The following is a 14,498-nucleotide window of genomic DNA, read 5'->3' as shown; positions in this document are numbered from 1 at the left end:
GTTTTTGGGCTGTGTCTGGAAATTCGACTTGTGAGACTTTAGCTAAGTAATTGATGGCGTTCGAGGCAATGTCTGGGGCTGCTTGTCGCCAAAATTTAATCTGAGGCACTGGAAGACTGAGGGCGTTTCACTTTTGTCGCTTCTCCACAAGAATCTGTGAAAGACTTGGTCATCAGGGTGCACTAGTACTTGATTAAACATTTTCCGGATATCACCCGAGTAAGCCACTTCGTTCCATCGCCAGGCCATAAGCACATTGGGAAGACTGTTAGTGTAATTAGGTCCTTTCTCGAGGTGATCGTTCAGGGAAAGACCGTCGTGACCTTTTGAAGACGCATCGAAAACAAGGCGAACCTTAGTAGTTCTCTCTGGTGTGAAAACTGCTTGCAAGGGCAGATACCATTCGGGTTGACTGTGATCAACTTCTTCTGTAGGAATTTAATTACGAATTCTTGTTCCAACAGCTTTTGTACCTCGTCATTTACGATTGCGAAGCATTCTTTTCTTTGGAACGACTTCTCGGCAGACTGCATTCTTTTAAAGGCAATGTCATAATTGCTGCGTTTGGGGGGTCCTTTCTCATTCCATGGCATTCTTACTTGGATTCTTCCATCTACCAATGTAGTTGAATCAGACAGGGATTTGACGAACTTGTTTTCTCGTAGCACGTTCTCACTACAAGTACACAGTTCCGTTGGTTTAACTCCCAGCGTGTCCTGATAAAGTAGTTTCTTAATGTCGTCCTCAAAGCTCAATGTTCCGACTTCAACGGACTGTATCCTGGAACTGTTAACTTGTCCTAAAACGTACCAACCAAAGCAGTTACGTTTGGCAATCGGCTCTCCTGGCTCCCCAGACAAGGCATGAATGTCGACAAAGGCATTGACGAAATCTGTACCGATTAAAAGATCTATTGTTCCACCAGATAGATGCAGTTTGTTCGCAACTGGTTTGAGATGAGAGAAGTGTTCAATAGCTCCCTTTGAGATTGTCTTCGCGGCACTGCAAGGTCTCTTTATCGTGTATACTTCCAGGGTCTTTATGATATCCTCTTCTGTACTCGAGGCAACAGTGATCTCGATGATTTCCGAAGTTTCAGACCTCTTCTCTCCACCTGCTAGATTCATAGTAAGATGGGTGGCTGTCCCTGCTATTCCCAGTCGTTCGGCTGCATTCTTAGATAGCAGACTTGTGTTTGATCCAGAATCTATCATCGCAAGCATTTCAACAAGCGTTCCACCTGAGTCCATAACCTTCACCTTTTGGACAGGACATAAACCAGTGATTAGCTTAACATCTTCCTTGTGGTCAGCGGCACAGTTGGTATTGCCTTATGCAGGAACATCTTGCATTCGGAAAGGCACTGCGTTCGAGCTTAGATTCGAATTGATCGTCTCGTTGTGAAGAGTGCGGTGATGGTTTCTTTTGCATTTATCACAGGTAGTACCGTCTGGTTTCTTACAGTCGTTCGTGTGATGTGGTCTAAGACATTTGCGACATCTTTTGCTCTGTTTGACTACGTCCCATCTTTGATTTACCGTTGAACTTTGATACAGCGGACAGGCAGCTAAATGGTGTTTCCACGCACAACCGAGTGGGCACGCTTCTTGATCGGGAGTTCTATCATTACTAGCAGCGTGGTTCTCTGTTCTTCTAAAGGTTGGTCCTCGGTGGGTACGTTCCTTTTCATCGGCGTTGTCACTGTCTGGTTTGCCTCTGGAGCGAAGAGTTGCCTCTTGATGTAACCAGGTTACAAGGTTTGACACATTTTCTTCCTTTCCCGCTCTCTTCATCTCCCTACCAAAGTTTGTATTGTCTCTTGGATCGAGTTTTGATAAAAGCTGAGACATGAACGGAGCTTCTGACGCCTCCAACACGGTGCAGCCATTGTTTTCCATATCATTGACAAATACAGAAATCGTCGTCGCGTAACGCGTGAGTGACTTGGAGTCTCGCTTAACATGTTTGAGATTATTCATTTCAGCTAACAGTTCGTCCATAAGTTTTCGCTCATTTGCGAATTCAGTCTCGAGAATTTCCCAGGCTTGGTTAATGTCTTTACAGGTCTTAACTTGATCTGTCCAGAAGAAGCCTTTAGGCATCGCTTTTCGGAATCTTTGAAGTTGCTCGTCCTTGTCTTGTCCATATTTTTCCATACAGTGTCTAAACTCCCTTTTCCACGTTTGATACGTTCTTCGACTTCCGTCCCAGTTCGGAACTGTCAACCGCTCTAGGCTGCTAGGTTTCGATCCTATCGCAACGGCCATTTTCTCAATTGCAGAGGTCATCGTTTTCAAGGTTTCTGTGTGGTCAGGACCCTTCGGAAGAGCATTTTCGCTTTGATATGATGCGTATTTCAAAGTAATTTGGAGAAAATCAGCTTTGACTTTGTCCCCGAGTTTTCTGTTCGTTAACAACAATTCATCTTCTGATGAAGCGCCTTCTTCAATTAACTTATCTAAAATTGCCTCTTGCTGCTTTTTAACAGATCTGTACTTCGATTCCACTCAATTGAACACTGCTTCGAGTCTTTCGAGTCCCGGATTTACTGCAAAGATCGCTTCCAATTCTTCCATTAACTCATTAAGAATTCCAGCGGCATTGTTCATTTTTCCCGTGAGGGTTTTTACATCAACTTTCGGCGGCATTGCGAAATGAAGGTGTAAATTGAAGTATTTTCTAGAACGGTCAGTCGCTCGCTTTATGGCAGTCGGTTGTTCTGGAAAATGATGCGTTTCTTTCGTGAATTTAAATGACTGTAATGATTCCAAGATCGGTCGGTCGCTTGATTCGCTGTCAGTTGTTCTTGGAAACCGGTCGTTTTGCCACGACGCTGTCCTTCGGGATCTTGCAGTTGATAACGTAACCTTCGATGAACAGAATTTTTGACTGATTCGCGCTTACGTAGCGAAGCGTTACTTAAATTTGAAGGCTACAGTCGAAGTATAGATAACCCGGCGTTTTATTTCTGTACTCGTTGCGGACGGGAAATGTCATCGGCAACAGTCAAACTGCAAAGCAAATAAAGATTTGCGTTTTAAATATGAAATTACACTTTAAAGACTGAAATATTCGCAGCGAAATTCTACTTACAATTCTGTTGGGCAATCCATACTTCATAACACGGCTCTTTACATTGTGGGTGTGTCGATCGGTTGATTGCATGCAAAAGCGAATATTTAAATACGTTACGTTTTTTTATATAAATAGACTAACTCGTCGCCAGGTCCTTTGCGACTTTATTTTGGCGCCCAAACGGAAGTTCTACCGCACTAGCGCAAATCACTCCGCCCGAGTGCGGAAATTAAGAGCTTAGCTGTAATTGAGCAACCATTTTAAGACTGAAATAATCATGCGAGTGTTCATTGTTCTTGAATTGATTTAAACTAGAGTAGTCCTGCATTGAGCTCTTCCTTTGTCGCAATCAAACACAGTTTGTGAATTGGTCTGTCGTACTCCCCATCTCTTGTCTTGATTCTCACTTTTCGAACAAGGCCGTCGTTTCCAGGATAGGTGCCTACAATACGCGCCATTTTCCATTCACATCTTTTGTGTTTGGGATCCAGCTCCAATACAAGATCACCGGTCTGGATATTGTCTCGCACGCGAAACCACTTGTTTCTTGGTAACAAGTTTGGATCGAAATACTTCATCCAACTCCTCCAGAAATCAGCAACTCTGTTTTGGGTACTCCTGAGTAACTGTTGCGGATTGATTCTTTCTTCTGGTTCTGGTTGTGGCGGTGGATTGTATTGGCCTAGCAGTAGGTCGTTTGGAGTGATCGGTGGGGCCTCCCAGATATCGTCGGAACTGGGGTACAGCGGTCGTCCGTTGACCATGTAGGTGATTTCTGACAGAAATGTTCTCCATTGTTCTTCGGAGTAGGCTTGGTTCTTGCAAGTGGCGTTAAGTGCTTTTCTGACTGACTTAATTAGGGTCTCAACAATTCCGTTTTGGTGACTCGCATGTGGTGTATTCCATTCCCATCTGAACTCGCAGCCAAATTTATCAGAGAGGACACTCTTTATCCCAGGAATATCCCAGTTCTGTGTGGTTTCCTTCAGGTAACCTTGGGCACCCACGAAGTTTGTTCCACGGTCTGACCAGCAAACATTAGGGTATCCGCGTAAGCAGGCAAATCGACGAAAGGCCATTAAGAATGCGTCTGAGGTTTTATCGGTGACCAGCTCTTGGTGGATCGCACGTGAAGTCATGCAAGTGAAGATGATCACTTGGTCCTCTTTCAGGGTTTTGCGACCGAGTTTAATCTGTACTGGTCCGAACATGTCCATAGCAGTGTTCGAGAATGCAGGGAAGCCAGCTGCTACTCTTAGGTTTGGGATCTGTCCCAAGAGCTGGTTGAGGGGCCTTTTCCGTAGTTTTCTGCATGTGACACATTTTGAGGTGACGGTCTTAGCCATTCTGCGGAGTCCAATAATCCAAAATCTTTTTCTGGCCTCGTGAATTAAACTCTTATAGCCACAATGCCCACGTCGTTCGTGGAGGTCACGCAGAAGCAAGATCACAAAAGGGTGGTCTTGTGGTAACATAATAGGCTTTCTCAACTCTTCCGGGAGACATCTGGTATCTTCAAGTCGACCATGCGCACGAAGAAGGCCATCTTCACCCTTCTTTGCCACTAGTTTCTTATCCAAACTGTCTTGGTCGACGTGAAATTGACTCCACTTCAGAAGCTGGGTTTCGGCAGACTTCAGTTCTTGAACTGAAATGGGCCCTGACTTCGGGTTCATTTTCCGAGTGTTGTGAATAAAGCGACGAATGTAGGCAAGAGTTCTCCTTATCTTGGAGTACCTAGAACACGTTTTCAGCAAATGTAAAAGGATAGGATTTTCTTCAGATTCATGCTGATCTAGTTCAGGACATACTTCTGCGGCGGCAGTGCGATGTTTCCCGGCTTTCTTCTCTTTCTGAAACGTTTTCTTCTCTTTTAAAGCTTCAAGGTCGTCCACATTAGTGTTAACTTGGGTGTGATCTTGAAAGTTGGGCCACTTTTCCTCTGGCAACTCTAGGAAGGATGGTCCCTCTGCCCACTTCATGAGATGATTAAGATGGATTCCTCTCGTCAGACCATCTGCAGGGTTGTTGTTAGACTTGATGTAATGAAATTAGTCTGCCCCAATGGTCTCTTGAATTTCAGCCACTCTGGCAGATACAAAGGGCCTGAATTCCCGTGTTGGGGTTCTGATCCAGGACAAAACAGTTGATGAATCGATCCAGAAGAATCGTTTCCAGTCCTGCGCTTTTGTGAATTCCAATGCTTTTACACATGTGATGTACATGCGTGCGAGTGATAAACAGCCCAACAGTTCTAATCTCGGGATGCTTTTCTTCTTCAGTGGTGCTACGAAAGCCTTTATCATGACTGCAACACAACGATAGTTTCCGCCAGCGAGTTTCCACCGTAGGAAGATGACTGCACCATAAGCCTGCTCACCACCATCGGAGAATCCGTGAATTTGAGGCACGCCCACTGCATTGATTGGTTTTAGCTTGCGGTCAAAGTGAAATGACAGGAGATCATTTATGGACTGGACATTTTCTAACCATGTTTGCTGAATACTCTCGCGAAGGATGTCGTCCCAGCTGTAACCCGAACTCCATAATCCTTGCAAGTCAATTCTGAACTTGATAGTAACGGGTGACACAAGTCCGATAGGATCCCAGAGTTGAGCGAGAAACTTCAGACAGCTTCTTTTGGAGAAGCCTTCCAGTAAGCCAACCACGTTTTCTTTCTTGAAGGTAAACTTGTCTTCTTCTTTATCCCATTTGTGGCCAAGCAGATCTGTAAATCTCTCACCATTAGACTGGTCAATTTCTGAGCGGTTGGAATGCCACGCCTTAATTTGAAACTGGCCTTTTCCAAGGACGGTGTCAATTTCTTTGATTATTCTCTTGGCTTTTGTCGAGTTGCCTTTGGATCCCGCGATATCGTCCACGTACGCGTGATCTTGAAGTTCTTGGGCTGCGTCTGGAAATTCGACTTGTGAGACTTTAGCTAAGTAATTGATGGCGTTCGAGGCAATGTCTGGTGCTGCTTGTCGCCAAAATTTAATCTGAGCCACTGGAAGACTGAGGGCGTTTCACTTTTGTCGCTTCTCCACAAGAATCTGTGAAAGACTTGGTCATCAGGGTGCACTAGTACTTGATTAAACATTTTCCGGATATCACCCAAGTAAGCCACTTCGTTCCATCGCCAGGCCATAAGCACATTGGGAAGACTGTTAGTGTAATTAGGTCCTTTCTCGAGGTGATCGTTCAGGGAAAGACCGTCGTGACCTTTTGAAGACGCATCGAAAACAAGGCGAACCTTAGTAGTTCTCTCTGGTGTGAAAACTGCTTGCAAGGGCAGATACCATTCGGGTTGACTGTGATCAACTTCTTCTGTAGGAATTTTAATTACGAATTCTTGTTCCAACAGCTTTTGTACCTCGTCATTTACGATTGCGAAGCATTCTTTTCTTTGGAACGACTTCTCGGCAGACTGCATTCTTTTAAAGGCAATGTCATAATTGCTGCGTTTGGGGGGTCCATTCTCATTCCAAGGCATTCTTACTTGGATTCTTCCATCTACCAATGTAGTTGAATCAGACAGGGATTTGACGAACTTGTTTTCTCGTAGCACGTTCTCACTACAAGTACACAGTTCCGTTGGTTTAACTCCCAGCGTGTCCTGATAAAGTAGTTTCTTAATGTCGTCCTCAAAGCTCAATGTTCCGACTTCAACGGACTGTATCCTGGAACTGTTAACTTGTCCTAAAACGTACCAACCAAAGCAGTTACGTTTGGCAATCGGCTCTCCTGGTTCCCCAGACAAGGTATGAATGTCGACAAAGGGATCGACGAAATCTGTACCGATTAGAAGATCTATTGTTCCACCAGATAGATGCAGTTTGTTCGCAACTGGTTTGAGATGAGAGAAGTGTTCAATAGCTCCCTTTGAGATTGTCTTCGCGGCACTGCAAGGTCTCTTTATCGTGTATACTTCCAGGGTCTTTATGATATCCTCTTCTGTACTCGAGGCAACAGTGATCTCGATGATTTCCGAAGTTTCAGACCTCTTCTCTCCACCTGCTAGATTCATAGTAAGATGGGTGGCTGTCCCTGCTATTCCCAGTCGTTCGGCTGCATTCTTAGATAGCAGACTTGTGTTTGATCCAGAATCTATCATCGCAAGCATTTCAACAAGCGTTCCACCTGAGTCCATAACCTTCACCTTTTGGACAGGACATAAACCAGTGATTAGCTTAACATCTTCCTTGTGGTCAGCGGCACAGTTGGTATTGCCTTATGCAGGAACATCTTGCATTCGGAAAGGCACTGCGTTCGAGCTTAGATTCGAATTGATCGTCTCGTTGTGAAGAGTGCGGTGATGGTTTCTTTTGCATTTATCACAGGTAGTACCGTCTGGTTTCTTACAGTCGTTCGTGTGATGTGGTCTAAGACATTTGCGACATCTTTTGCTCTGTTTGACTACGTCCCATCTTTGATTTACCGTTGAACTTTGATACAGCGGACAGGCAGCTAAATGGTGTTTCCACGCACAACCGAGTGGGCACGCTTCTTGATCGGGAGTTCTATCATTACTAGCAGCGTGGTTCTCTGTTCTTCTAAAGGTTGGTCCTCGGTGGGTACGTTCCTTTTCATCGGCGTTGTCACTGTCTGGTTTGCCTCTGGAGCGAAGGGTTGCCTCTTGATGTAACCAGGTTACAAGGTTTGACACATTTTCTTCCTTTCCCGCTCTCTTCATCTCCCTACCAAAGTTTGTATTGTCTCTTGGATCGAGTTTTGATAAAAGCTGAGACATGAACGGAGCTTCTGACGCCTCCAACACGGTGCAGCCATTGTTTTCCATATCATTGACAAATACAGAAATCGTCGTCGCGTAACGCGTGAGTGACTTGGAGTCTCGCTTAACATGTTTGAGATTATTCATTTCAGCTAACAGTTCGTCCATAAGTTTTCGCTCATTTGCGAATTCAGTCTCGAGAATTTCCCAGGCTTGGTTAATGTCTTTACAGGTCTTAACTTGATCTGTCCAGAAGAAGCCTTTAGGCATCGCTTTTCGGAATCTTCGAAGTTGCTCGTCCTTGTCTTGTCCATATTTTTCCTTACAGTGTCTAAACTCCCTTTTCCACGTTTGATACGTTCTTCGACTTCCGTCCCAGTTCGGAACTGTCAAGGGCTCTAGGCTGCGAGGTTTCGATCCTATCGCAACGGCCATTTTCTCAATTGCAGAGGTCATCGTTTTCAAGGTTTCTGTGTGGTCAGGACCCTTCGGAAGAGCATTTTCGCTTTGATATGATGCGTATTTCAAAGTAATTTGGAGAAAATCAGCTTTGACTTTGTCCCCGAGTTTTCTGTTCGTTAACAACAATTCATCTTCTGATGAAGCGCCTTCTTCAATTAACTTATCTAAAATTGCCTCTTGCTGCTTTTTAACAGATCTGTACTTCGATTCCACTAAATTGAACACTGCTGCGAGTCTTTCGAGTCCCGGTTTTACTGCAAAGATCGCTTCAAATTCTTCCATTAACTCATTAAGAATTCCAGCGGCATTGTTCATTTTTCCCGTGAGGGTTTTTACATCAACTTTCGGCGGCATTGCGAAATGAAGGTGTAAATTGAAGTATTTTCTAGAACGGTCAGTCGCTCGCTTTATGGCAGTCGGTTGTTCTGGAAAATGATGCGTTTCTTTCGTGAATTTAAATGACTGTAATGATTCCAAGATCGGTCGGTCGCTTGATTCGCTGTCAGTTGTTCTTGGAAACCGGTCGTTTTGCCACGACGCTGTCCTTCGGGATCTTGCAGTTGATAACGTAACCTTCGATGAACAGAATTTTTGACTGATTCGCGCTTACGTAGCGAAGCGTTACTTAAATTTGAAGGCTACAGTCGAAGTATAGATAACCCGGCGTTTTATTTCTGTACTCGTTGCGGACGGGAAATGTCATCGGCAACAGTCAAACTGCAAAGCAAATAAAGATTTGCGTTTTAAATATGAAATTACACTTTAAAGACTGAAATATTCGCAGCGAAATTCTACTTACAATTCTGTTGGGCAATCCATACTTCATAACACGGCTCTTTACATTGTGGGTGTGTCGATCGGTTGATTGCATGCAAAAGCGAATATTTAAATACGTTACGTTTTTTTATATAAATAGACTAACTCGTCGCCAGGTCCTTTGCGACTTTATTTTGGCGCCCAAACGGAAGTTCTACCGCACTAGCGCAAATAGCTCGTACGCTCGGCCTTGGTCATTTCGCGCTGTGTCTTAGGTAAATACAAGGACAAATATATGTACTGTAGCGCAAAAACATTAGTAACTGGAAGGTATGATGAGTACTTTCATGCGGCCAACAAATTGGAAACTCATGGTTTATTCATGCTTGTGATGTGACACAGTCTGCAATCAGTGATCACACAGCTTAGTAAACTTAATACTTATATTAAAGACGCCGAGACCAAAGATTTCCTTTGTGACCAAGAGAAGTTATAAAAACTATGTCAGTGCTAGTGTTATTGAGGATTTGGCAACGACAAATTACACTGGAATGCGCCATTTTCGTCAGGAAGTTAAACGTGAAATTAGGCTTGCCGAAAAAGAGCATGTTCGCTCTGAAATTATAAAATCAAACGGTAATACCAATTCAATTTGGAAAATTCTTAATGCCTACATTCCAAGGAAGAATACTCCATTAGCCACTGTCGAAAAGCCACTTCCCCTAGCAAACAAATTCAATGAATTTTATGCAAATGTAGGTGCAATGACAGCTTTGAAAGCCGCGAAACTTGCCGATTCTGAAAGACAGCTCGCCAGTTATCGCTCCCATTATAACAAGTGTTATCAACAATTCCTTCACTTTGAGTTATTTTCCACGTTTATGGAAGAAGGAAGAAATCGTTCCAATTCTTAAATCCGGGAACAGCGAAGAACCTGCGAATACTAGGCCAACACTAATACTAGGCCAACAGTGTTGGCTTAGTATTCGCAGTGTTCATATAAATGTAAGTAGTCTTCAGAATTAATGGGGTTTTTTTATTATTATCATCGCAACGTATATAGTTTTCTGTGCAATAAAGTATTTATTTATTTATTTATTTACTTATACCCTTCTCGAAGACCATGGTCAAATCTCTCCAGACCGCGTAAGCCCGGATTCTAAGTCGCACTTCGTCGTTTTCAGGCTGACTTAACTCACGTTTGAAAAGCCATCAATATTGATGATTTTAAAGGAATATATATATCGGCTGGTCACGTAGAGGACATTTATTAGCATATTATATTTTTGCTTAAGTGTTTTAACACGCTTGGGCTCACATGCACTTATCAAGAATCTGTTTATGGCGATGGAAGGTGCAGCTCGAGATTAGTCAGTTTCTAAAATGTCGCAGCTTAAAAGAACAGTCCTTTTTGCATTTTCAGCACTTTGCCTAGGATCTAGTTTGGTAATTTTTCTGTCACTTTTGTTTTGTTTCTTTTTCGTCAAACCTTGTCCTCAGTGCCGCCACAAATATGGAACATTCACGGATGGAGCTGTGGGTGTAATGTGTAACTGTGAAGCGTGAAGCTAATAAATAAGCTATTTATAATGTTTCGTGATTCAGGCCAACTTACGGGAAGAGTTGTCACGATAATAAATTTGAATAGGACTAAAAATAATTTTTTACAATTCCTAAATCATTAGGCCAATAATTTATATGATTTTTAAATGACGTTTTACCTAATTTATATTATAATTTAAATATTTAAAACCCTTTCATTTACCGATTTTACCTTGTCTAAAGCCTTACACTTTTATCCTCGCCAATAGGGGACGCTTCAGGGTGAATCATTTTAAAATTACTTAATCATTTAATTTGTTTAGAATATAATTTCAAGTAATCATAAATACTGTTGTGGATACCAGGCACTTTTCCAATATGAGTCAGCATCATCCTCGGACCCAGGGACAGTTCTTGGGGCACAGGAGTCTAAATTGGCGACGAAGAAACATATTGAAAGGCTAGGCAATGACACATGTTATAAGCTTTTTGTCGTGCTCCGGTGATGCGTTAAGTCACGTCCTGTTTGCCACACTTTGTTGATTTAATTGTTTTAAAATGATTGTGGCGTAATTTTCAACCAGGTGATTTCCACTAGTAGAACACATGACGGTTTTCTCACATATGGACATTTAAAAATATGTTTCAACATGTATCTGAGCTTCAGGAAGACTAGCCTACCTCGAAGAGACACTCTTAGGGCTTCCTCACGCGTTCCCCTAATCCCCCCCCCCCCCGCCCCCCCGTCCGTTCGCTTGGGATTGATATCATATGTACATTTCTTTCCGCGCTATTTCAGAGGAGTCGTTTCGTTTGAGTAAGCCCATTTCTTGTAGTCCTTTTGTTGAACTTATTTAAGGTTTGTTTTATATTTCAAACCAGAGAAACACTGATTACGAAAGATCGGTTCGCACTAGCAAGACATTAAATCAATTTTTAGAGACGATCATCGCCAAAGGCAGCCTAAAATTTTCAAGCTTAAACGTAATAGATTTGTTCCAAGCTTTCTTTTCGCTTCTGTCCTAGTGTCATTCATTGCGCTTGAAGGTAATGGTTCTCGTGCAGTTCAAATACGCTCGTAGTACTTTAATATTTGTATTCGTATTTTGTATACTTCCACGGCGCTTTCAATTTTACTTGTAGATGAAACGATACCATAATCTTGCTAAGCACTCATATTTTGACCAGCGAGAGTGCAAATGAATACCCCACCGAGGAAACAAATTTAATGTTTCTGAGGAATATTTTGAAAAGGCTTCGTCCCTTTCTAACCTGCGGATACAGCACACTCACATCACCCCGGTCGCTTGCAGCTGCTAGCGACCGAGGTGATGTGAGTCGGCTGTATTCGCAGGCTACGTCCCTTTCATGATTCATCCAAAGAAGTTGACGCATTGACGCTCCCAGGGGAGATCTACACAGCGCTTATTGGTTCCTAAGTAACCCGCACGTGATTTCCAGATGACAGTTTTTTAACAAAGGCAAAGAAATATGTGGCTCGTTTCAGCAGACGCTCGTGGAGGAGGAAGGCGTGACGAAGCCCTAAGAGTGTCTACGTGGAAGACCTGATCCGCTACGAATCAGGTTGAAATAGAAGGCAGCAACGCTGCTGGATTCTACGACAGGAATGAGTCAAGCACAAACCGTTTCTAGGCCGAGTTGCAGGGTGACACTCAAGGAAAAAAGTTTACTTGTTCTAGGAGTTCTTTGCATTGCTGTCGGTCTGGTTGTCCTTTATCTCTTGTTTGTTGTCTATAAACCATGCAATCAATGTGACTCATCGATTAAGCAACGAGGAGGAGGTGTCGCTATTATTATGGTGCTTGTTGGCGTACTCACACTTCTTGTTCGCCTAAAAAGACGAAAAGCTTTGAGGCCACCTGACGTAATTATCTCTGAAGTTCCAGAGGAGGATAAAGAAAAGTCTCCGGCTGCTTTGATTTCATTGGATCATATTTCTCACCATTTGCCAGCTTTATGTGAAATGGATGATGACATTTGGTCGGCAGACTTGAATTCAACCGCAGATTTGCCTGATTACTACACCGCAGTGCGTGAACTGCAGAACGATGTCAATTATAGCGACAGCGAAGATTCTCAATCTAGCGACCTACCAGGTTATTTTAGCGCTGTAGTTAACAGAACTTTCTCTGTACGAAATGAAATGGATTTCCCTGCAACCAACGCCGAAGAGAATCTGGATTCTTTGGTTTCGAGAGATGGATCGCTAGATACTCGTCTTTGACCCTCACAGAATAAACTGGACGTTTAATTGTTGGCAGGAGGCAGTGCGCACATATAGTTTAATATACCCATTTAATATAGGCGCTCAGAACAACTTTGTTGTCAAGTACAACCCTACACTTCTTAACCTCACTAACATCATTCACAAACACTCCAACAAACTTTACTCATCCGATCGATGCAAAAACGTTTTCAAGGCACTTCCTTTCGTGGCTTCCGTTTGTTGTTAAAATATTAGTCACATTCTTATTAGAGCCCAATTAAGTAAACAGCATTTCAATTTTCCCGGTTCTCTTCGGTGCAACAGTTATAGTTCACCACTTGCCCCTGCATAGCTCACGGCCGTAATGAATACACTTTTTATTCTACGTGAGAAAGCCATAAAATCAACTCTCACATTACTTGCAACACTTTCAATGTTATTTACATGATTCACCGTGTAAATTATGTGGTCTTCTGGGGAAACGAAACGTCTCGCTTGAAAACCGTTTTTATGAACAAAGCCTCCGTATAATCAGTCACACTAGTTAGTTATCCACACTTTCAGAACAATTTCTCTGTACGAGATAAAATGGATTTCTCTGCAACCAACTGCCGAAGACAATCTGGATTCAGGATTCTCTGGTTTCACTGAAGATATTATTATTTCTAATCAATATGGATCCAATCCAGGTTGTACCACTGTGGACTGTTTAATTGATCTCATAGAAGAAATTTCTGCTTCTCTTGATCGAGGCGAGTATCAATATTTTTGGACTTGACTAAAGCTTTCGATAGTGTTAATCATTCCATACTATGGTCCAAATTATCTTTTTACCGTCTTCCAAAGCCTTACATCAATTGGTTTAAATCGTATACATGTTTATTTTTATATGATCATCTCTGTGATGATAAACCTTCTAATTTTTCGATATCCTTCGTCTCTGAGCAACATAATTATTCCACTCGTAGGGCATCTTCTCAACATCTCTTTCTTCCCCATGCAAGACCAAATATAAGGGAATTCTGTTCCACTGTCAGCGGACGGCAACCGGAAGTGAGCTGTTTTTCCTTTTAACTTGTCTTCACAGAACCACATTAACATTGCCAAGTATCTTTTCTCCATTAGAGATGATTAGTGTAAAAATATCGGAGAAACCACTGTCCTGGAACACGAGATGTTCTCTTCCGGTTGCCGTCCGCGTCTCAAAAACGCGCGTGCTTAAGCTCCCTAATATTACTGGAATGACCTTCCTCTTTCTATTCGTGCTATATCAAGTAAAATCCTCTTCAAAAAAGCAATTTTTAAATATTATTTTGCTCAATATTAATTTCCTTGCTTGTTGTTCTGGTATATTCTGTGTGTTTGTACGTGTGTTTATGTGATTGTCAATACGTTTTGTTTATAATAGAGCTATGTTTAACTGAATGTTTTTCTGGGCACCAATTAGTTTTCACTATATCGTGCCCTTCTCCTCTGATTTTTTTTTTCACTATGTAATTAGTATAATAGAGCTTTTTGCATCTACTTTGATTGGAGTAAATAAAAATAAATAAATTTAAAAAAAAAACACTTTTCTTAGCAACAATTATCATTCACACAGGCATATGTTACTCACTCCTATCGAAAAACTCCTCTATCAACGTGACTGTGTCAGGAAAGCTCGGGAGGCCCATCTCATCGAAAAAGCACAAACTATAGAACCTC

General features: G+C 42.4%; 2 protein-coding genes across 2 annotated transcripts; both read right to left on the bottom strand.

Annotated features, from left to right (window-relative positions):
• Positions 1-3,386: 3,386 nt before the first annotated feature.
• Positions 3,387-5,057, bottom strand: LOC138048498 (uncharacterized). Its single transcript, XM_068894681.1, has one exon. The coding sequence runs from the start codon at positions 5,055-5,057 to the stop codon at positions 3,387-3,389; it is 1,671 nt and encodes a 556-aa protein (XP_068750782.1).
• A 69-nt stretch (positions 5,058-5,126) lies between these two features.
• LOC138048497 (uncharacterized) lies at positions 5,127-7,225 on the bottom strand. The gene is made up of 2 exons (XM_068894680.1): positions 6,106-7,225; positions 5,127-5,989 (listed from the first exon to the last, which is right to left on the bottom strand). The coding sequence occupies exons 1-2, from the start codon at positions 7,223-7,225 to the stop codon at positions 5,127-5,129; spliced, it is 1,983 nt and encodes a 660-aa protein (XP_068750781.1).
• Positions 7,226-14,498: the final 7,273 nt, after the last annotated feature.

The sequence above is a fragment of the Montipora capricornis genome, chromosome 5 (genome assembly GCF_036669925.1).
Source record: "Montipora capricornis isolate CH-2021 chromosome 5, ASM3666992v2, whole genome shotgun sequence".
NCBI classification, from domain to species: Eukaryota; Metazoa; Cnidaria; class Anthozoa; order Scleractinia; family Acroporidae; genus Montipora; species Montipora capricornis.
This window is presented reverse-complemented; position numbering and strand designations above follow the sequence as displayed.

Coding starts and splice junctions, on each gene's coding strand:
- LOC138048498 (XM_068894681.1), bottom strand. CDS start 5,057: ATGAAGTGGGCAGAGGGACCATCCTTCCTAGAGTTGCCAGAGGAAAAG.
- LOC138048497 (XM_068894680.1), bottom strand. CDS start 7,225: ATGGACTCAGGTGGAACGCTTGTTGAAATGCTTGCGATGATAGATTCT. Junction 5,990..6,105: donor CTTGTGGAGAAGCGACAAAA/GTGAAACGCCCT, acceptor TCGAATTTCCAG/ACGCAGCCCAAGAACTTCAA.